Consider the following 25,379-nt stretch of genomic DNA (forward strand, 5'->3'; position numbering starts at 1 on the left):
TTAATTTGCAATGAAGATAGGAAATATGTAAAATATGAAAATTTATTGTTGTACAAATATACTAAAATATTGCAACGAATACGTAACGTATGCAATAAATAGTTTCGTATATTGAGAAAACGATATGATAAATATTTTGTCTATATTAGTAACAATTAATCAATAAGTATTGTCAGTTAAAGTTATTTTATACTAACTCGATATATATTCATAGTAGATATCTAAATTTATTTCTCTTGAAGTATATTTCCACGATTTTTAAATTTCATTAATTCGTAACAGAGTTCTTTGAAGTTGGATTTCTCTTCAAAATCGTATTTTACTCCGACATAATTTCTCCAACATCTTTAGCTCATCGTTAGATTTCTCTCGATATGTTTGTGTGTGACCTTGCACTTAGAGTTTGTTCAAAGTTCTAATAAACAATATTGAATTAGATTTAATAAAAACAAATATGATAAACATATATGTGAAAAATAATAACATAATGTTAGTGAACTACTAAATAACAGATAATATAATCTTGCATAATTCCCTAAGAGACATGTACAACACGTACGAAATATGCAACATTTGCAAAATGAAAAATATATGATTAAAGTCTTCTAAAAGGAAAACAAATCACTATACAAGTTCCACTTCATTGACAATTTTTTATAAAAATTGTAGTCTTGCAATGAACAAGGGAACATTTTAAAACTAACGAAATTGACTAATGAAATAAAAACCATTATGTCTTAATCAATATTTTAAAAGGTTTCCGAATAGGTTTAGTTTCGTAAAACCCTTTTATAAGACAGTATAAGTATCAGAAATAATTAAAGAAGTATTATTGTTATAAAGAAGAATAATTGTCAAAGTAAAATCGAGATTCGTTATCGTTTGAATAATTACAAGCAACACTCTGGGCAATGGAACCTCGCTTTTGCTTAATGCATGCATTTTCACGCACGTCAACATAAATAGCGAAACGATAATTATTACGCAACGCACCGATTAGGAGCGCGCGTCAGGGACATGCCGCTAGTTCACGACTTTTGATCTGTCAAGATCAAAGCTCGCAGTTATGCGTTGAAATATTAAACAAAATGACAACTATTAACTGTCGCAAGAACACTTACCCAGTGTCCCCGATGTAATCCAACATGCGTATCTTCAGCATCTCAGGGCGAGTCGCACACGAGGCAATTCCAAGGAAAATCGAATGGAAGTTGCGGCGTGAAGCAGCTCGTGGGAATCGCGAAATTCCCGGTCGTCGAGGAACGTGGACCGTGGAACGACCGGAAGGTGGCCGATATCGACAGAGTCTAACACGAAGAATCAAACGGTACCACGTCCCCGAAGCCTCGAATCGAACACGCGTGTAAATACGTGATGCTCGATACGCTCGGCACGTGTGTATGCACTCAGGATCTTTCAATTGCGTTATCGAACACTTAGATTCGACGGCAACCAGTTCGAAAAGTTCGGAAAAATCCTTTGCAGATTAACAGACGTCCAAAGTAAATCTTTCTCGTTTGCTCTCTTTCTTGATTCCTTCAAATATGTACCGAAGAACACGCAAAATGTTTATTTCATTTGCTCTTCGCGTGTATGTTTTATGCGCGATCCACTCAGCAATCTGGTGCAGTACACTTACGACGTGTAACTACGATATCCGACGATTGATTTTGAATACGATTGAATCGTAATGTCGAACGTCGTAAGAGAAGCAAATGCGTGTTCTTATGGGTGGCGTTTAATTAGACAACGTTCTGTTCGATCAGGCCAATCGTCCTTTCGAAAATCGGCAACGTACGATTTCCGCGTTTCTCGTAGCTTCTGTCGGCCTCGTGTGCGACGCTCGGCATTCGATCGACAATCCCCTCGAGTGTTTAATCAGAGCCCTGTGTCGGATAGCAGAAAAAAGCGAACTGAGTCAGAGCGTTTCCGCTAGCCATTTGTGGCAACGAGTCGCACGATATATATCCTCATGTTCAAACGTCGTCGTGAAACTTTGATGAAGTTGCAGCATCTTTTACGGAAACGACAATCCAGTACAAGATTCATTTCGCTTGGTAGTCGATCTCTCGTTCGATGCTCGCTCGTTCCACGTCGTTCGTCGCGCTCGGACAGCACGATGAGGTTAAATCTTCCAGAAAGAACTTGTAATTTACTTTAAAGCGTAGATAAAAGCGTGCGCATCGAGAACGTTTCGCCGGCATTATCGGAAACCGGAGGCAACCTCGCCGTGCGTAATCGGTTCGCGAGCGAGAAGAGGGAGCAAGGAAAATCTGTACGTACAACTTCGAACCCCGGCGAGATGTCTATTGCAACATTTACATTTAACGAATGATCCACTTAAAGGAGTCGATCGGACGGCTGTGATTTATGCGGGAATATTCCGAACAGAATCTCAGCCTCGAGACATTTCAATTACGTTATCGCGCCACGCAGAAACGGATACCTGACCAAAGAAATTCTCGCGCTTTCGACAATTTTCTCTTGCCTCTTCGGTCACTCGGTATTTATCGGTTAACGAACGATCCTCATGAACGGTTCGAACGACAAAAAGGAACACTCTCGGGCTTCATCTTCCGGACGTTTCAATTATATTATCAACAACGTCCGAGGCTATACATCTCCAGTGGATATAAATTTCCATGCACGATATCCTTGCACCTTAATTATTCGTTGAAATTTAATTCATACGCATAATAACCGAACGTTGAATATCGAAGCACGAACCGTCGAATCGAAAGTGACTCGTTTACACGATGAGTTATTAAAAGCGAGCGTCGAACGTGTGGCGATTAAATTATTATTTTTTGAGATGACGATAATTTATTCTGCCATGATTTATTTATCTGTTGCGCGATGCATCCGACGCGCACGACCGGATTAACGTCATTTTATCTACAAAAACATCCGTTGAATTTTCGATGTGTCTAACAACGCAGACTTTAACTTTGAGATCATTCCTTTTTGTAGTGTAGGTGTATTTTATCGTGTAGTGTCTATGTCATATTGTTCTTGTCAATAATTTTAGAAAATACGGGACGCTACTAGCGACTGTGTCGAATTATATCTCCATTCTGTAAGAGAAGTTAGAAAAATGTCGTAGAGGAAAAGTTTGCCCTGTTTAACAAGCCCTATCATCCTGTCGCGTGATGTTTCTTACAAGTGCATCGGTGAACAAGACAAGACCATTAAATACTGAATTCACGAGATATTTTATTTTTATCCGTTTCAACGTAATAATATAAAGAAGTAAATGAAAAAGTTTCTCTATATTTTCCATTACATTGTTTAATTATCTTCACAGCAGACACATTCAACGATTAGGATGTTAGAATATTAACGTGAAATCAACAATTGTTATCGTGTTTTCTTCGTAACTATTGCAAAAGTATTTAAATACTTGGTTATCTTTGAATACAAATTTAATTACAAAATTATAAATAGAAAATTTATCCAAGACAATTTTGTCCTTTGTTGGAACTTATATTCTGACACGATAAAATTTACATGGCTACTTTTAATATGCAATAGAAGAATTGGAATTTGTAATTGTCAGACCGTATCGAATAGTATGATTATTTAAAGAATTCATTATCCTTTGTTCGTATGGTTATCATTCTATAAATAAAATTTACAGAGACTATTACGATTATGCGATATAATTCTAACAATAACATTTACGATCATATACAACACTGTCGCGTCTTTCATTTCAATCCACTACCATTTATATTCCATATGATATACATACATATATATATACAGGATGGTTGGTAACTGGTGGTACAAGCGGAAAGGGGGTGATTCTACGCGAAAAAAGAAGTCGAAAATATAGAATAAAAATTTTTCGTTTAAGGCTTTGTTTTCGAGAAAATCGACTTTGAACTTTCGCTCAGTACGCGTGCACTTTATCACGTCTCGTTATAACGGATCTCACTGTAGATTGTTGTCTCGATGGAAAAATTAAAAAAAAAATTTTATTCTATATTTTCGACTTCTTTTTTCGAATAGAATCACCCCTTTCCGCTTGCAGCACCAGTTACCAATCACCCTGTATATGTATACTATTCATTTTACAAAAACATAATAAGTATAATCATTAATCATTAGCATTTCATTAATTCATTTAGTTTTTAGTTATTAATATAACTTTTTCAAAATACTTATATATTTGCATATGATTATGAGCGACGATATACGTACTACTTATGTTATTTTATATTTACATCTACATTTAATATAATCTTAATATGTTAGTAACCATATGATAAAGATAATGACGATGACATGTATAATGGGAAATGTCAAGAAACAATATCAAGGAACAAAAAACTAATCTGACTTTATAGCTTTAGTTGGAACAACTCGAAGAATTAATTTATACAGAAAAGGTTTGTATAGTTCCACTGAAATATAATTTCATTTTACAAGAATTAGATATGAAAAAAAGGTTGTGGTATGAAATGTTACAGCTCGTTGAATAGTACAGAATTTTTTCCTACCACTTTTGTCTAACTCTACTTCAAATACAGATAGAGCTTGTTCAGTTGTTAGGTTCGTTCAGTATACAGAACTGAATGTTTTATGCATTTTCGTACGATGCATTTTTGAGAAGGCGTTACCATTTGTAGGGATCTATTTCTAAAGAATCGCCTACTTTGTCTTGTGAAAACAACATATGGTTCTGACCTGGGTAGAACAATTTAAAAGAAGAAATAAAACTAATTAATAAGTTCTCGAGTTGCAGAAAATTAGAGGCGCAAGTTGTAAAGACAGTTGTTGATGATTAGAGATATTTGTAGTAATGTGCAATGTTGAAAATTCATAAAAATTGAAATGCAAGTCCTACTTTAAGGCCGCCAGGCTGGAATAAAACTATCTATCTATCTGATAAGTTCTCGTAACTCGTAACAAGCAATATTGATGAAGAAACTTGAACGCGAAGGTGTGTTTGGTTAATTTAAGAAAGACGAACAGTAAATATGCAATTGAAAATTTCATTAAAAAAGATCGTTGAAAGTTAATATCCGATATCTCAGTTAGAATGAAATAAAAAATGTTACAAGAGGATACGAAGCGTTTTCTTCGCTTAACCAAAAATGTAATGTTTAAGTAAACCTTATAAATCTTGTACGTAGGATGCAACAAATTGTCGATGGAAGTTTCCAATAAATAAATTTGTACATAATTTACTAGGAATGATCTCAAGCTTGTTGTCGAACGTAGATTCTGAAAACTCGATACGTTTCACTTTTCAAAGTTTCACATGGAACTTTAACACTTTCTCAATCACACATTAGAAAGTGAATGTAATTCCGACTAATTAAATTTATTATGTGTATAACGATATACCTATTAAGACAAGCGAATATTAAACCATTAACTTTGTACCTAATCTAGATTAGAATCAACTGTTCCCTAATATTCAATCGAAATTTTTATTGAAATTTTCATTTTCTAAAGAATTGCATATTATCTGAAATAATGAAATAACTGAAATAATGGTATTGATGATTGATAACTTTTACACGAAAAAAACGCAACAGTAATGGATGATAACGATTTCGAATGTGTTAAAATTCCTTGATATTTTCTATCGCGTTGAGGATGAAATTTCAGTGTAAAATTTATTGTACGATATTTCACCTTAATTACCTTTCTCAGTAGCACGCTTTGCTGTATAAACGTAGTATCCAGCGAATGTTTAATATTCACAGTACTTGACAAGGTATATACTGCTAGTATCGTTCAAATTTAATCAATGCTTCCGCTTGGTCTCCTTTAAAATAGGATTATATTTTGCAATTTGTTCTCGATCTTCCTTTAGAAATGACACGATTCCGATAAAAGTCGCTTCTTATGCTGTCTACGGTGAAATCTGTTTTAAAGACTCGTCGAAGCTATATCTCATCGTCACGAAATTCTAATATAACGAAATGTTGAACTTGAGACTTTTCTATCGAACAATTTATTCTAACAATTCTAGAAATTTAAATATTCACGAGATATTCGTCCGTGTCTTCCAACGTTTGATAATAAACGTTTAACGCATTGGAGAAATTGAATTCTGGTCGAAGAGACCTAATGTATGTCAATATATGCAGGCCTCATTTTCTTTGCATCCCACAGCCTGAACTTAAGCGGCGATCCATCTTAAACCCTCGTTCGAAACTTGCTTAAACGTTGAATATATCTTTGATCCTTCTTCTCAGGATAAGCTTAAACTCAAAGAAATTCTGTTGGCCGGGTGTTCATTCAAATTAAGCTGTCCAGAAGAATACAGTTTAATTGCATAGACGATAGAAATAGCCGCTGCTCACTGGAAACTTCGCAGTCTGAATTTAAACAATAATTAAATTCTCTTCTTCAAGAAGTTCCCGTTCTAATCGCGTTTGCGCAAAAATGCAGTAACAATTTTCTCCGGATACGTCTTCAACTTCGCTAAGAAGAACGTAGCAATAATGATAGATTTAAGTGGAATCGTAACAGCAAACGTTACGATCTTCCAACCGGTCAGTTAATTGAAGCGTCGTAGTCCGTCGATCACTTCATAATTTTCCAGGCGAAATTTTTCTTGGGTCGTCGACTATCGTGGATTTCGCTGCAGTCAACTCGTCAACATCTCAGTGACAGGAATTCCTGTTCGGCCGTTAGACGTATCAATCGGCTCGAAGTCTCAGCACGAACACACGATGCCACAGAATCACGTTATAACAGTTTTTGTTGATCGCAAAGACGAAAGAAGAGCGTGTTTCGAGATCGATGCTCGTTACTGGAATACAATCTAGGGGGTAGGTTTACCGTTCGACTTGGTTACGTTGCTCGTTACCCGTTTCGCCGAATCACGTCTCCGCGATTACACGTCCTAAGATGCACCGAGATCCCGTTATCGTTTGCGATCGATTAATTCCCTTGGTGTGTTTCTTCGTCGGCATGACAGATCAAGCAGATCCACCGATCTTGGACAGGGTACGAGCGATTTCGTTTTTCTACGCTATCGTATCCGCCGATGCATCACTGAAGAATAATCTTTAGTCACCAAAAAATATGAACTGACACTTGCTTGCGATCCGTTCGCTTCCCCAACTGGAGTTTGCGTACTCCACTTCCGTTCCTTCTTCTTCTTGTTTTTCTTCTTCTTCTTTTTCGTTTAATCGAATGCGCGCTTAACGGCAACGTCTTTGTTCAAATCCCGCCGGAAGAACGCACGACCCGTCCGCGACGTAGCAGCGATATAAAGGCACGATACGTCTACACGAAAGGCTTTTTCACATTCTCAACGTCAGCACACTATCAAACTCGATGACACATTTTTCCCCTTTTATCTCGCACTGCGCTTGCCATCGCGAAAAAGATGTGCCCAATCAAGCACAGGGCCCCTCCCCTTATTTATCCTTCTTTCCTTTTCGTGTGCAACTCATCCAGCTTTCGAAGAAACCTCATTCACCGAATCGATAACTTCTTCGATAATTCTTGAGAAACGGCGATAAAGATATCACGATAATAGAAGACAAGAAGAAATTAACCTGCGATGTCACCGATGTTTTTAATCACCAAAAAGCACACGAACGATTCCAGGCACGCGTTACTTTACACCTTGCAAATTAGCGCGCGGACAGAGCAAGAATAATTACCGTTAGCGATGCGGTAATTACTGCGAGCCAAGTGACTCGTTATGGTCAAGTAAAATGCGATTTTTCCGGTCCGCAGCAACCGGACGGATACGTTCAACTATCTCGCCGTTTCTGTAGATTAACCTAGTACGCTACATCAGCCGACGCTAATTAGTTGTCGTTGCAGCAATTGCGAGCAACAGGCAGATAACATTGTTTGCCAACTGGCAAACTGCTCCAAAGCAATTGCCTCGATACTTCGCCACCGTACTAGCTCGTTTGCATAGACAACAACTAATTTTATTGGGCGCGCACGCGAACCCCGTGCATGAGCAACTCTGACCGATACTTTCTCGTTTAATAGCCATGAAAAGCTTCGTACATTTTTCTTACGAATAGATCGAATTCAATTCGTTTCTAATTGATCTGTTCAACGTCCGCAGTACTCACTGTCTACCCCAAAATCTTTGTTTCTGTGCGTGAAAAGATCGTGATACGGCTGGACTATTTCGCGCATTTACCGTCGTTTTCAAGAACTCGGTGAAACTTCGTCGGGAAGATGATATCGATCGCTGGTTTCCGGTGATTCGAGGGCGTCGCGCGTGGAATCGAGCAGCCACGCGATAACCTTTCTATCCGTGCACACCGAGAAACAGAAACGGAAAGGAACACGAGGTAGCGAGCGTTCGATCGATCTTGATCGTCTGATCGAGGAAAGGCAGCTTGTGCTCGGTCGGCACGCGCTACTCGACCTGACAACGGATCGAAGTGCCGGAGGACTGTTTTAGTGGCTGCTCAATGCATCGCCACTGGCAGTCACTCCCTTCTCTCGATCTCCAACATCGTTCTCTTCTCTCTTTCTCTCTTGCCTGTGGACGCCACCTCCACCTCCGCAACCACCTCCAGTCTGACAACCGGAGGCTTATATGAGAGTAAGCCGCCGGTGGAGGGAACGTTGCGCGAAACATGCATCGGTTTAACCGCTTGTAAACCCTCAGCGCGTCACACGTATCTATACTTCTTGTTGCGCGGCTTATCGTACGATCATGTCGTCGAGAATTTCGCAAGTACGCCCCAATGAAAATGTTATTTTCATCAAGATCGAACTGCTTTCTAAGTAAATGCTACGAATTCAATTTGTCTTGTTTCGAACTTCAATTGCACAGTAGCAAACAATAGCATTGAAAATATTATTATTAATCATAAAATGAAGATTATTTGCGCTAGGTACTGGTCTTAACTAATTTTTCTTAAATCATTTACTGCATGTAACTGTTAAAAAATAACAAGTAATGTAACGTTTTAGCAAGATTGTGTATGATTAAAAGACAACGAATTGGATATAAGAACATGGAAATTATTTATTTCGTTTGATATTTTCTATAGTCGATTGAATCGACTTTTGCTGGCTTAATTACGTAAAATAGTTTTTAGAAGAGTAAGCCACCTTTCGAATAGATTCCAAAAATACTCGCGAAATTTTGAAAGTTGATTACTGTTTTCCTAGTTTTCACCGTAAATCATACGTTTCACAAGAGAGCGTTATGCTTTCTGTGCGTGCTTAATTCAAGCGGAAGCAAAAATTTCTAACAGACCGTTTTGTAATACTTTTTCTAGGTGAAAAGTAAAAGATAGATAGAAGTGTTATACGCACGTGATATGTACTGTTCTAATAAACGATGTACCAATAACGAGGACTTTTGTTTGCAACATAATATTTATTATCTTTATCTATTTATAATAATATTCATAATACGACTAAAATATATTTATTGTCGTCTATTGACCCTCTATTTAATAAATTTTGATATGTTAAATACTATTTACTATGTTTAATTACGATTTAATTTTAATTGATTATTGCATTCAGAAAACAAATTTCGATGTTCCATGTGAATTAAACTATGTATAATCTTATCTGACTCAATAATATATTTAAAAAACAATGACACTCTACATACTTTATTTCAATTGATATTGCATTTAACAATTTCGCTAAGAAGTTAAAATATTTCAAAAGTTCTTAGGATAACGTGAAAAAATAACAATTGAAATGGAGAAACAAGTACATCGTTACATCCAACGTGCGATTATTTTTTTACTTCCAACTTCCGACAAACCCCTTCGCCGTTTCTCTTTCTCCATTATCCTCCCTCGTAAAGCGTCAGCTCTACTTTCACTTTCATTCTGATGGGAGATTCACGAGACGAGTAGGAGCATCGGTGTACGCAAGCATAAAATACAGGTTGATACATAGCTGCCGAGCGTCTGCTTCATATTATTCATTTTTCATCTTTACAGGAAAGAAGTGGTACTTCTCGCTTTTCTGCAATTCTGCAATTCTGCAATTCTCAGTTGGTATGAAGTATCGTTTTTTTCGTTTATAATTCCTAAGTTCCGAGAAAAGCTCGCAATAAAGAATTTTATATGAAGCTCGGTTTCCCGACTCCTCCGCACGTAATGTAATTTATATTTCGAAATGTTTATGTACGATAAATATGGTAGCTCAGGAAATATCCGAAAGCTTTTATAAATATATTATGCATGCTATGTGAAACATTTAGAAATTATTAGCACTATAATAAATCTCGAATATCATCATTATATTGATAAAGTTTGAAACAAGTTTGAAAATACATACGGTTATACAAAATAAAAATTATTAATAAACCTCGATATTCGGTGGGACCATTTTTGACACTTGTTACATGTTTAAAATGGCCACTCATGCTGTATACTGATTTTTTACTAAATACATATATGTTTGCAATAAATATCTCGCAAAAAATAAATAATTTTTGTATACATTCCAAGATTTCAGATTTTACATACGTAACACGTACACACACAATTCATATAGAAGTTTTCTAAATGTTCAAATACTTTCGTGACCCAAGGTATGTTTAAACGTAACACGTTGAAAAATATAATATATGAAATTTTAGAAAATATCCTTAATTTTGAAGATGTAGTGAAATATTTGATAAAGTAAACGCGTTTAATACAAATATACAAAATGTAGTTGTAATTTTGAAAATACAGTGTTGCTGCTTCATAGTTCATAGAAAATAGTAATAAAAAAGAAGAAAAGCTTCTTTCACAAATGTTCTAGGCGAATATTGCGTGTGTAGTCTACAAACGGATGTTGTATGAATTCCACATCGTTCAACCTACAAAATTACGGAGAACGGTTTCATACGCTTTTTTCACATGAAAAGTAGTGCAGCTTGTGTAACATTAGGATTATACATTCTTTGTACAGTAATCAACTACTTGGGCAATCTGTCCAACTGTACGCTATTCACACGCAAAAAAAAGTCATTCTGCCGATAAAGAACAAGTTCTGCAGTTTTATTGCATACACGTGCGTTCTTATTTGAAAAACGTAAAATATAATCAGGAACAGTAACACGAAGAAAAGAGGAGGATTCGTTTTCTTTCATATCATATACATTTTTCTAATAGTACGAATATCTTACGGCAATATAATTTCAATTACGTTTTTTACAACACAAACAACGTTCAATATCTCTGCAATTAAAAATTTCCGACTTTTATTACAGGATTATATTAATTTAATACACATGCATATTCAGATGTATGTATAGATGTATGTACACGTGCACCGATAAAATAATACTTTAACATTTAAAATCACGTGCAGTTTTATCATCGTTTATGTTTTCCATTTATTTTTCACATGGTTAAATTATCTTTCAACTTACAAAGCTTTAAACAAATTTTAAAAAATTATTAATTAATGTTTCTCGGTTCAAGAATCTTTGATTATTGATCTGTAAATAACAAAGTTATATTTACAAACTTGAAAATATAAAACAAAATTAAAAATGTACTTTGTATTTAATTAATAATTGCTTTTCATTCCTCTTTTTAAAGAATATATTTAAGACATTGTATAACTGTAATTAAATGTAACAGAAATAAAAGTAATATATTACAATATACATACTTTCCGTTTTAATGACGATATAATTACAATACAGTAGAAATTATACTACAAATATTATACCTTTTTATAAAATCCTTTCTTTCTCTCAATCTAGGTTTAAGTAATTCGCTTTGGATTAAAACACATGGTTTAGTTAACTGCACCCCGTAATTAGCAGCTATTATTACTTGATACGTTAACAACTTGCAATTAACTATGATTACCCCACATTGGTAATATACAATACACAATGGCAGGCAAAAGAAAGTTTATAAAATAAGAAGCACAAAAGGATATCATAATTTAACGAGAACAATGAATAAATATAATAAATGAATAGATATATATCACAGAGTAGATGACTATTATCAACATCGTAAAAAATTGTTAATACAAAAGTTACTAAGATTCATAGTGTACCAATTTTAAACTTTTTTTTATTCGTCACTGTGTAATTAAATACATACTGTTATAATTACATACGTTGGTGTTTATATCATATATTGTTCATTATTTTCAAAATCTCTGTTCCAAGAAAAGGAAAGAGAAATAAACAATTTTGATAGTAGAGACACGTAACAAGAACGAATGTTGCATCTTCATTTATGTTAAACTATAAGTTGAAAATAAACACTACTTACTCATGTTATCAATATTTTAAATTCAGTCATTTTTTTAGGCTGTGAATTACAATCTTTTTAATGTATTAAAAATACTACGATTGTCACATTTCCATTTGAAAGTAATAGAACAACTTAATTCGTTCCTATTAACTTTCAATCGCATGTGTAAAAACATTTCAAATTAAAACATGACCCAGTTAACGCACGAAATGCTCAAACAGTACTGTCAGTATCATTTTATTCCGTTTCGAGTAGTTTGTATGCTTGCACACCATGTATATATCATCAACATAAAATTTCCATACAAGAAAATGACCCGATTAAAAGCAAAAAACAAATCACAATTCTTGGTATCTGGAGGATTATTATATCTACCTAACCCGTTTGCAGACAACACGTTACCTTCGCGTGAAGACAGCATGGAATGTCGAATATACGAACCAACAATATGAAAACGACAAATGAAAAACGTTAAGGTAAATATTGCATAAACTGATATATCACAACAATAATAAATCTATTTCAATGTATCACATACCGCTATATTACAACAACAATAAGTCATATACAATTAATCTGAATCAGCTTAGCAATCAATTATCCAATGCACAATAAAAGCTCGACGGTGCTGCAGTTGCTACTTTAGAGTGAAGAAATAAGAGAAGATCCAAACATCGCTATAGTACACGAAGAAACAACTAGATCAATCAATAGATACAAAAGAGAATCGACGCACGATCGAATCACTAGCCAACAAAATGCAGGTACAGATAATTAGTAGGTACACGTAATATATAGTTCTCCTTTGAAAATTTCAAAGAACACACGCTGCACATACTACACATAAACGTATGTACATACAGGTAAATTAAATCGACAGATCTCATCAGTGCAAATGTTATCTCAATGGAGAAAGTGTCTACGAAATACTCTTTAACAAAAAATGTAACAATTTACCTCGTGTCTGTACTAACAAATTGCAAAGAATACCGAAGATAAAAGAAGAGGAAAGAGAAACATTTGCAGACACACACTAGCTGAAGGATTTCGGTTCTCATCGAATTCATCGCCAGTGGCAATGACTCTCCTTTCAGCCCTCAAGCTGTGTATGCCTCTTTCTCGACGATCTTTCTCTTTATCCCCCCGACTCTTTCCATCTTGTTCCTGGAGAAGCTCGTGAGACCGAAACGAGGCGAGGGCTCGGTAGCGTGTACACACGTATAATCGAGAGCACACACGGTGACCGGAGGTACCGCATATTTATGGTGAACATAGGACCCACACGACTAACAGCGGAATCTGTACTAACCACGTCAACGTTCATTGAATATAAGTGGCCTGCTCTCAGCGATTAACCATGCTGTATTCTATGGTCCGCTTTAGTTCATGGCAAGTAGCCGATACCAGTTTAGGAATTTATTCACTAGCCGAACTCGAGTTTTTGGAATTAATGTTACGCGGAAGAACGATCAAGTAATGATCATTCTGGAATATTTATGATATTAGCTGTCGACCTTTTTGGAGCAATTTGGTTCTATGTATTATTTCTTCGATGTATAACTCGTTTTTCTTTTCTTCTTCCTTTTAATTTCTCGACTTAACGATGCTGTTCTTTTGATGAATTAATTAGCCGTTCTTATTTAGATTTTAATCTATGTCTGTTTCAGAAGAAATTTTAAATGGTAATTTAACCTTTACATATGATATTTCCGTGTATTATTCATTAGTAATGGAGCGTTGAGTGTTTTAATTTCTGATACAAGGTACTTTCTTTGTTCCTTCTGAAACTTGCAAATGAAGATTTTGAATATGTTTAAAAGTAATTCCTAACGATACTTAACTTTTTTCATTAATAAGATCTGTATGTAATTACAGACCTAGTTGCGAAACTTGTTACAAATTGTACAAAGTAGAAGTTGCCTAAATTTCATCAAATATTTTCAAACGAATAAGTATATGGATACAAAAAAGAAAACAAGACTGTAATAATATATAGCGAAGGTACAAGAATCTGTATTTTCTACTTTTTATATTGTGAATTTATGTTTTAATATTTAATATGTACATATACTTCATATACTACTTCTGTTATTGTAAAAGATGCATTTATAATACCTTTCACTTTGCATATAAAAGTCACAATCGCAATCTCTCTCTCTCTCCTTTCTGATTGAAAAATGTAAATATTTATGTTGAATAAACCAAAATAGTATGCAAGGGAAATCATAAAAAATATTCCAACTAACTGAGAAAAGAAAAAAATTTTATATTCTAATTTGCAGACGATAAATAATAATTATTTATTAGCTAACTAAAAAATATCCGTACTTTATTTTATATATATTCCATGAAAGTTTTCGAACTGCCTTATTACCAAAACCAGTCGATATCTTGCCTCATCATTGACGAATTCGAAGAAAAATCTAGTTGCCATGCACTGAAACTGCCAATATACTGCTGAACAGCCGTAATCATAAAGCCATAAACATTTCGCTTATATCGATTGCCTTGGTATGATTGCTTTGGTATGTATACGCCACAAAATAAGACGAATTCCTTCGAGGTAATATTTTTCAGATAATATAGAAGCAATTAAAAAAATAATAATAATGATAAGAATATAATTCAAAATATCTTATTTTGTAAGAAAAAGATATTGATAAAAATAGATTAATTTTAGAATAACTTTTTATTAATATTTGTAACAGAACAGAAGTAAAGCAACTATTAATAAAAATGTTATCAATTATTTCCAATAAAAATAATATAAATAATAATATTTTTAAAGCTCATTGATAGAAAAAATGTATATCTATTTTCTTCAATAAGTCATCAGTTGCCAAATAGAAAATTGTAATGTAAGAATAATTGTAAAATTGTAATTGTATTGTAAAAATAATAATAAACGTCCTAGAAATTGATATAAATAAATATTTTATATATGTACGTTAATTATTGTTTTTTATTTTTTTGAAATCTCAACTCTATTATACCTGTTGGTGCGCGCCTAGTAGTATGCAATATGTATCACACATCACTGTAATACGAATGAAAGTAAATACGTAGGTACATACAGTAGTCCAAGGCCTAACTCATCACTTCAAACATTTCTAATATTTGTGCATAATTGTCAAATTATTAAATATTTAATTTATTAACGTTATTATTATAATTATTGAAGTTGTATAATAATTTTAGTTACACGTTAATTAATCATTTCTTTAATTTTATCAATAAAAAAGTTTATAACATGGTCCAATATCCAGAATAGGATTTGACAAGTAAGTAAATTTTCTGTTAATAACTCGATCTTTTTGTTGCAGGTACATATTACAACTGTGTTGAAGATTCATCGTGGTGAATTTCAGAAAGAAAGAATATCCATTGTCTATAATTATATGTATATAATTCCAGGAAATACCCAGATTAATTGGCCGTCACGTTCGCCCGACCTTTCAGCTCCCGATTACGTCCTGCGCGAATACCTGAAGGAGTGGGTGTACTTGAACAAACGGAGTACACTTGAGCAGTTCGTGGACAATATCCGTGCAGAAATTCGAGAGCTAAAGCTTAAACATTAACCAATGCTATCAAGAATGCAATTGAATGGCTCCAAATTTGTGAATTGGCTACTGGAACTCATTTAAAAAATGTCATCTATCATAACATCTTTCATAGTCAAACAAATTTTCACGCGTTAAGCATTTATTGTATGTAATATCACTGAAATTAATTTATTAATAAAAAAGTTATTGACTTCTCAAACTCTAATTAAATAATATAGCAAATATTTGTGATTATCATTAGGATCAACATTACAGGCACTTTAATAAGTGGTAAATCTCATTATGTACTTATATGTAGATAAAGGTATTCAGAACTGTTGCAAATCGTAATCATAAATAACACCATTACGTTCATAATAATTAATTACTATCAATACTATCATAATACATATGTAATTGCATTACTTATAATGTATTGCAAATAAGAGCTTGTTAAATGGACCATACTTTTTACATACGTTTTTATGTTCTTGTAGTCTAACTCAATATTATAGTCATCAAAATGTTGAAAAAACAATAGGTTTTAATTATAATATATGAATATACATATATAGATGTAAGTTTAATAATGAAAATATAAAGATCGAAATTATTTACATAGAAACCTACCATTAAGGTTTTATAACCGAATTTAATAAGAACAAGTGATATTTAATCGACAGTCAATTACATCAATGAAATGATAAGTTTAGATTATTCATCGATTTTTAAGTTCAGCTTTACAATCGTGCCTTAAGTGGTTCACTTATGTACCGTGTTGACCTGTGATTATCTAGCGCGTTGATGTGCAATAAATATGTGCCACTTTCTCATGCTTTCAATAAGCTCATATCTATATATACATTATACAAAGTATCCCCTTCGTGAAGTATTAAAAATGTGAAATTACATATTTAAAGTATACTACAATGTAAACAAACATTTGACATTTCAAACGATAGTGATTGCATCTAATTTGGAAATTTTAAGTAAATTACGCATAACATATTTGATTATTTGTATGAATAACCAAAAGAGAAATTTTAAATAGTATTTTTGAAAAAGAATAAAATTATTACAAAAGAATCTTTTGTAACATTACTATTAAATACATAATTCTACATGAAATTTTCAACAACATGTATAATGTTTATAAACTGGAGATTTAGAGCAGTAGGTAGGTACACAACTTCTTAATTAAAGTAAACAAGCACTGCACTACAACAAGTACTAATTACACATAATTCGCTCTCGATCATGTTATTTTTTTTTTTTTTTCATGCATTCATTTCCGCTCATTCTCTTTCTTTGAAACATTTTCGTTATTTCATTGTAATTCTATTTCCGCACTAAAGATTTTCATTTGAACTCAACAAAAATTCCAAATAATCTGAAATCTTTATTCAATTTTCAGAGGAAGTTACACGTATGAAAAGGGTATTAAGCAAAATTTAAAAATCAAATCCAGCATATAAATTATTGCAAGTAATATACGTCAGAAATTTTAGAAGAAAATTATTGAAAAGTGTAAATTAAGCGTATGTGTGAGCGAAAATCAATAAAGGCGCAAGGAGGAAGGAAATTCTAGCTAGGAACATTGTTCTAAGCGAAAATTTTTGTAAAACTTCATTACGTTCTAGAAGCACATTATACAGAAGCTGTTACAGCAGCGTGAACTTTTTAATTTTAGCAATCTGTGCAGCAGACCGGTTGAACTACCTTTAGTCAGGAAATAGTATTTTCTATACGATGAAAGTCGAAGAAAAATGAACTTCTGCAAGGCACAGAATTCAGCCAAACTACGTAGAACATTTTTCCAATTAATGTTGTGTCTTATATTCCAATATAGTACAGGTAATTCTATTACGAAATGGAAAAACATTAAGGAATTCATAGAATTTTTAATTATTGAATAAGATATTAAGCTGAGAGCTAAACATTAAGTAAAATAGAACAGAAATAGAATAGAAATAGAAATAGAAATTGTTTCGATAAGTTGATATTTTATAAAATAATACCGATGGTATTTGTAATAATACTACGAAATGAGTTTATATGTATAGCTTGATATTTAGAGAACGGAAGGTCACACGAAATATTAATTATTTCAAGAATTAATCAAAATTTTCTGGATAAATTATCAACAATTCTTTAACTAAACACTTCTTAAAAGATACAAAGTTAAAATAACATCAGAATTCTCTTGTATAATGATTTATTAACTAATAATATAAGTGAATTGAAAAACGATAAATTACAGGTTATAGATACCTATCGTATAACGTTATTATTTTATACTTTATTCCTATTAAAATAACACAATTACGTGATATGTAATTTCTAAAATTGATACGTACAATATCATTTCTTTTATCACCAATCTCGTTATTGTTATACAATAGAATTTCTTAGCCCCGGTAATTTGCAACCTAATAATTTTATATATAACTTAATAATTTGCAACCTGTAACTTATACAATTTTGCTAATGATATATTGATTCATTTGTGCAACCAGAACAAGATATCGCTATATTAATTCATAAGAACGACACATTTTTGTTTAGTAAATGTTTTAAGATTTTTTGTACAGTACTGTATAAAAATAAAAATAGAAAACTACTCGTACGAAGGGTGTTGATTCAAATTATCCAGTACCGTTTCAAGAAAATATTACCGTTGACATTCGATCAATAGAAGAACTCACCACCAATCAGTCAGTCATTTCCCTTTGCGAAAAAAGATAATTTATGCGGTCATCTCGAGTCGAGTGGAATGGAGTCGAGTTCAGTATACGAGGCAAGTTATACAATTCATACTTAATGCAGTCAGCCAAAGCAATCATCTTCGAAGCATGGAGCAGAGTGTTACTCAGGTTCGGTAACACAGCCTGTTGTTTCCGTGAGTCCCGTGCCCTCTTCTCTGTGTTATTATCCCACTCGAAAATGATCGGCTTTGCCAATGTAATAATAGCTTGACCCGGAGAACTGTGGAAAAACGGACAGTCGCGGTCGCCACGAAAAAGAAAGAAACTCGTGATCGACTCTTTGGCTATCCGCTGCGACGTTACACGAGTGTTATACGAGATTCAATTATCGCGTACATCTCGTTTGCATCTCACTACAGAATCACACGCGGTCGGGAGTCTTGTAATTAATATGTACGAGACGCGATATACACGTTGAGAAATAAATGCTAACGCAATCGGAGATCGGTACGAGAGGATACAACTCTCGGTACAATCGTTTGATTGGAAGTAACGAATCCCTTTCGGTGGTGCGCGCACCGAGATGTCTTCCATATCTTACTATTCTTACTATGAGATGTACAGGGTGATTCCAGTAATTAGGCCAGACTATACTACCGACCATAAGTATCAGGGTATTAGAACACACACCTGTTTATAGTAAGAACTCATATAACGCGAAAGATACGTTACGTAGTTGTAGAAATTACGCGTTATATGAGATCCACGACGCAAAATCCAAAATAAATTCTTTGTTTGAAGTGACACAACTACCTCTGTATAGAAATAAGTATCGTACAATGCGTGAAGTCTTCGTTATTATACAGAAGCTTGTGCATATCTACGGTTTTCAATCAATTCAGTAACATACATTTGCATGTCACGAATGAATCAAGTCTGCGGCAAAGCTCAAAAGAAAAGCTCAACAAATGAATTGCTCTGGTTTGTTTGCTTGTGTGTTTATAGGAATAATATGTTTTTACACCCCTAACAAATATTGTAACGTACATGTATTGTAGTCTTTTTAAAAATGTTTGTAATCGCGTTATACGAGCACTACATTATATGGGAACCTATATTTTTGGAAAAAACTAACAAATTTTATCTTATTTTATTTAGTACTTTACATACGACGCGAATGAAATAGCAGGCTTTTTATTTATATTTTATTATAACTAGAAAATAAGTATGTACGAGTGTAGATTTTGCACTATTTAACAAGGTCGTAAGGAGTAGCTTATTCTTTCAAAAAGGTATAGCAATATTTCATCGTTATTTTACATTATTTAGCTATTTAGTAGTCATATGTAGAAATAAATTGCCATGTTAATATTGAATCATGATATATACATATCAATATCATATTTGTATCGCAAATAATAAAACTTTATGGAAACTCTCGTACTCCTACACACTGTTTATGTCATTGTAGATTTGAATGAATATTAAATTCAATTAGGGATCATACGGTAACAATTAAATCACGTACTCGAAAATAGTTTAAAAAATACAGAAAATTGCACAGAATGTAATGTTGAGATATCTAGAAAAATGAAATATCTCATAAAATACAGACTTTTTAATTGTTTACCTTTTATTCGTATAATAACTCGAAAAATGTATGCAAAAGGTTCATTTGATCTCACTTAAAACATTTACGACAAGAATCATGCCGCATAATGATATAGTTTATAAAACAATGTAAAATTTTGTACTACAACTTTCCAGCTTCACTTATAATAGAAATATAATTTGCCCCAAATGTTAGGATCATCCTGTATAAATCCGTTTGTACGTACGTAACATAGGTAAAGAAACATCGGAGATAAAGTTACTTAAGGTCATCCGGTTTCTTGTATTACTGATTCTAATGTCTTTTAAAGATTACACTAAGTATGCTGAAACTTGCAGTATCCAAATTAATGAGAAATTATGATGATATTGCATAGGATAATATCTTTATATGATATTATACATTACTTTTATATCGTTATACCTACGTCGAGAAAAAAATAACAGCGATAACATCAGTAAGCAAAGAACATAAGATGTAGTATAAATGTAACATGTCTTCTATTATTTATAGATTACATAGCTTTTTTTACTGCGAAATCGTACAAAATTTTTAATATGTTAGGTTGTGTTGTACTATGTTCCATTTATGGTTTAAACTAATCTAAATGTCCCTTTTCCAATATTATAAACGTTTCGGAATGCAGATACCCTCAACGTTATATATTTTTATGACTTTCCCCATGCTTTTACCATTTCTTCGTCTTTAAGATATCTCTCGTTTCGTTGCAACAGTTAGTATAATATCATACGTTGCTTCTCTGATGCCATTGCACGTTATGGCACAACACGCTGGTAGTGCTGGTACGTATAACCCCAACTTCGTATTAAAATGGTGAAAAAAATGTACTGTTTACATAATGGAACTTTTGATAGGGGCACATTAGAATAATACAAGACTTTGGATAGTAAATATTCAAATAATGATGGTCCTACTACATGCATTAGATATTTAAATAAATATATTCATGCCTTTTGTATGGTATATAGTTTACTATTGGCATATTTGCAACTAATATTTTTATATGTTAAAAAGTGAACGATACTCGTGCAATATTTTTAAAAACGAGGTAACAAACATCCCACATCAAATATTTAGATTATTTTCTATTTTTCGGAAAATGTATGATGTTAATGGAAATATAATCTATTTATATAAGTAATAAAAATAATGTTAAATGTGAGATATTTCTAAAAGATAAGACTATTAATAGTAATGTACGGAGTAAATATCGTTTTTATAAACCTTTTATAAATCTTCTAAATTGTTTAGTACAATTATTTATATTTCTTTTTAGCTGGACGTATTCAACGTGTCGATTTCGGTATACAGTAAAAATACCTTAAAGAAGTATTCTTTCTCTCTTGATCCCTCTTGCTGGGTAATAAAATATCCGTACTGTTTTATATTATCTGTAAAATATATTTTATACGACCTCAGTTTATTGCAAACATCCGTCAAGTTAAATTACAGAAAAAAGCTACGCGATAAAAGATCCGCGTACTGTTAGTCATAAGATACTTTTTACGAACTAAGTCAGCTTGCTACAAAGTTCTGTAATACTAAATTACAGAAAATTACTTCCTCGAATTAAAAGCATCAAACACTATTGCAGTACATAATACATATAAATTGTCGCACATTACACCTAAACCATGAAAATAAATATACTTCATATTTTCAATTTTACTGTAGCACTTATATTAATATTCTGTACATTACATAAACTGTACTAAAAGTACAGTTTAGAAGTAAATACAATTGCAAAAAATTTATGATGCCATTGATCTCATTACTCAAAAAATTATAAGTTACGTTCGCTAATAAAAACACAAACAAGCAGCTGAATTATACACACATACCTTACAAAGAATTTAAAAATAAATAACACACTTTTTATTATTATTTTATTTATTACTATTACTTTAATAATTAATTAAATTTTATTAAAGTAATAGTAATTATTACTTAGTAATATAATAATAGTATAATAATAATATTACTTAATAATATAATAATAATATTATTAATAATATTAAGCAATATTATTAATAATAATAATATTACTTAATAATATAAAGTAATAGTAATTATTATAAAAATTTTATCAAATTTTTATTTTATTATATATAAAATTGTATTATATATAAAAATTAATAACATTTATTTTAATAATTAATTAAATTTATTAATGCACACTTATTATTCCTTGTACACTTATGTATAATAGTTATTGATAGAGCCTGTTGTGAAATAATGGCTATATATTTTTAATTGAAAAAAATAAAAACGGAAATAGCAGAAAGACAATGATGAAACTTCAATTTTCCCGGACGTCTTGAAATTTGAAATAGAACATTTTGTAGTAGTCTAATAATAAACTTGTGTTTATTCTCTCTAGTTATTCTCCGTATTAAAAAATATTAAATTATAAAATGATCCGATTTCAGAACAAACATGACATATACAATAACCATCGTTGCTTGACCTCTACCCCATATGGAAACATATACTACTCAGATCCCAAGCTATTTCTCAACTGTTACAAAACAGATCAAGATGAAACATAACCCATTTTCTTTCCCCGACACTAAGCTATACAACAGAGAAAACCCCATCAAAATCCGCTCAGTAGTTTTTACGTGATACTCATATCAAGCGATACGATACGAGAGACAAACAAACAGAAGGACAAAAGCTCAAAAAGTTAGTTTTTTCGATTCCGTACCGTATAAGTCGTTCCTTGGTAATTCGTTTTTTTATTTTGTTTTGTTTTATTTGTTTGTTTTTATCGTATGTACGGACACAGTTCTTCTACCGTTTTATTATATGCATGCAATATAGAGACACAACCTTTCTAATTTTTTATTATGCGTATAGATAAGTCAAAAGCAAATAACTGAATCAGACTTTAAAACGTAACGAACAATGAGCTTCTTTAATTTAAAAAAGACGCGTCTCAGTTGGTAATCATAGTCTATACGACTCAGAGGAGGGGGATAAGAAAAAAACAAACTAACGGTCTTTCGTAACGTGTGTGCCACGTTTTTCCAATCTTCAGGTCGACACAAACGAAGATACGAATGTATTTGTTTGCGGTAGATTCTCTTGGGAAGCCACCCAGAGATAACAACTCCAGTACTGCAGGAAGTTCCACTAGCCGCATGCAGGCGACATTTCTTTGCTACAACTAGACGAGCAGATAAAGCAGCCGTATACTACAGAAAAATGTTAGAAAATTACAATAGCTTTCTTTTTCCAAGCTTCATATAACGACGAGTTGTTACAAAAATTACAGTTATCCATAATTCGTATCTTATTAGATTCTTGGACGAAATGGAGCGCCATTCTAGTCACGACACGATCGTGAGCTGAAGTAAATTGAAATTAAATGTTTCTATCCCTTTTGTATCTTCCCCTATTATACAAATGCACGCGACTTCAAAAGAGACACGCTTCGTTCTGTAACAACATTGTTCTCGAAATATCGCGTTCAAAAATATTTTCATTTTGCAGCTGTGCACTCTGGTTGTTTCCATAGAATAAGAGATACAAACGTATTTTTACGTAGTGTAAATGCTTTTGTAAAATCGTCTGCTTATTTTTTTACGATTACCCACAAAGGAAAAACGCACGTAGTTTAAGGTCATTTTACTAGAAATATAAAGATATCATCATAAAGAGTATGTATTTATATTTCGTTATTCTGTTAATTAAAACAGAGCTTTGAAGTAATTTCTTTATTTAATCACATTGTATCTGTACAACACAAAGGATCGACCAATTCTTGGAAAGTTGTAACTCGATATGAAAAATTAAAACAGAACTGTTTTATACGAAACTTGTAAAAAGTAAAGTTCCGCTAAATACTAAACTTATACAGGGTGTCTGATAACCGCTTGTGCAATCGGATGGGGGGTAATTCTATGTGAAAAATAATTCGAAAATAAACGACAAATTTGTTTCTTACGACGCTTCATTCCGGGAAAACCGAGTTTGAAAATTTGACAAGTGTATTTATACTTCTAGTTCTGAATGGAGCAAGAGTACATAATCGATAGGAGGTTATACTGCACCAAAGAATAAGTCAAAAATGCAGAATAAAATATTTTCATAAAATGCTATGTCTTCGAAAAAAAAATAAATTTGAAAATGTATCGTGCGTGTGCGCTAGATCAATTTTTAACTAAACATGTTCAAACTTTATCCTCTTGAAAATGAGGCCTTAAATGGAAAAATATTATTTTACATCTGATTTATTTTCGCATGTAGAATAACCGCCTGCTGATTATTTACTCATACCTAATCGATACTTAGCCAAGTTTAAGTATACCCGACAAATTTCCAAACTTGATTTTCTCGGAAACGAAGCGTTATAGAAAAAATTTCGTTTGTCGTTTGGAATTATTTAAATTATTCGATGAAATGTAGTCGTTGATACAGTAAATCTGTAGATATCTGTAGATGTAAATCTGTGGGTAGATAAAATCTGTTTATAAATTAAAATATTTGAGACATATACAAAATAGTTTAGACATATGTAAACAAAAAGAAAGACCAGGTCATGCCTTCGATAGATTTGAAATTATCGATCGATAATTGCTCGAGCGGTTCGATCAAATCGAAGCATAAAACTGCAATTGGTAATGTTACTTTTTATGCATTTCGTTTTTGAACGTGAATCGTTGAATGTTTCTGATCACTACATACGTGCTCACATGTAATAAAGACGATTTTAAGACCAATCAACGAGAGACGAAAACGGGAAAACATTTCTTGTTGATCACGATCAGGGATGAAACCCAAACGAACATCGTTCTTTTCAATCGCTGTTGTATTGGGTTGCCGCAAAAGTTTCTTTGTTCTATTACTACAAAATGGATCATCATAAAACGAAAGAAACTTTTGCGACGACCTAATATTTTCGACATATTTTTCCACATAGAATCACTCCTTACGGGTTGTAGCATCAGTTTCAGAACACTCTGTATAAAGTATTAAAAGTTTCATAAAACGACGTTTTTCTAGATAAACTTGATGTGTAAAATCACATTATATAAACGTGTTCCAACTTTTTCACAATTCCTTGATTCCATTACGTAAGTACACGATTAATGTTCAATTCTCAGAAAATGACTTATTGCTATAAGTTGGTTTATTGCAACAAAATGACATAAAAATAGTGGATTTTACGATAAATTTGAAAAATAATCTTTGTAACATCACTGTTTCCCTCTTCTTTAAAATTTACGGAGTCGTTCGATGCTTCTGAACGCTGAAAAATAGTGCATATCTTTCAACACCCTGTACAAGGCACGGTGAAACAAGAGAA

General features: G+C 32.7%; 1 protein-coding gene across 4 annotated transcripts in view; it reads right to left on the minus strand.

Annotated features, from left to right (window-relative positions):
- Positions 1-25,379, minus strand: part of LOC117239736 (rap1 GTPase-activating protein 1) — a 250,913-nt gene that overhangs the window by 208,618 nt on the left and 16,916 nt on the right. The window contains exons 1-3 of one of the 4 annotated variants that reach the window (XM_033505552.1): positions 8,064-8,394; positions 5,656-7,526; positions 1,122-1,886 (exon numbers count right to left, since the gene is read on the minus strand). The exons of 1 other annotated variant lie outside the window; for it this stretch is intronic. In XM_033505552.1, coding sequence (XP_033361443.1) covers positions 1,122-1,162 — 41 coding nt within the window. In that variant the 5' untranslated portion in view covers positions 1,163-1,886; positions 5,656-7,526; positions 8,064-8,394. Of the gene's footprint in view, positions 1-1,121; positions 1,887-5,655; positions 8,395-25,379 lie in introns of those variants that run through there. 2 more of the 4 variants (XM_033505553.1, XM_033505551.1) reach the window with 2 other exon arrangements.

This window comes from Bombus vosnesenskii, unplaced genomic scaffold (genome assembly GCF_011952255.1).
Source record: "Bombus vosnesenskii isolate JDL3184/JDL3185 unplaced genomic scaffold, Bvos_JDL3184-5_v1.1 scf7180000014105, whole genome shotgun sequence".
Classification (NCBI taxonomy): Eukaryota; Metazoa; Arthropoda; class Insecta; order Hymenoptera; family Apidae; genus Bombus; species Bombus vosnesenskii.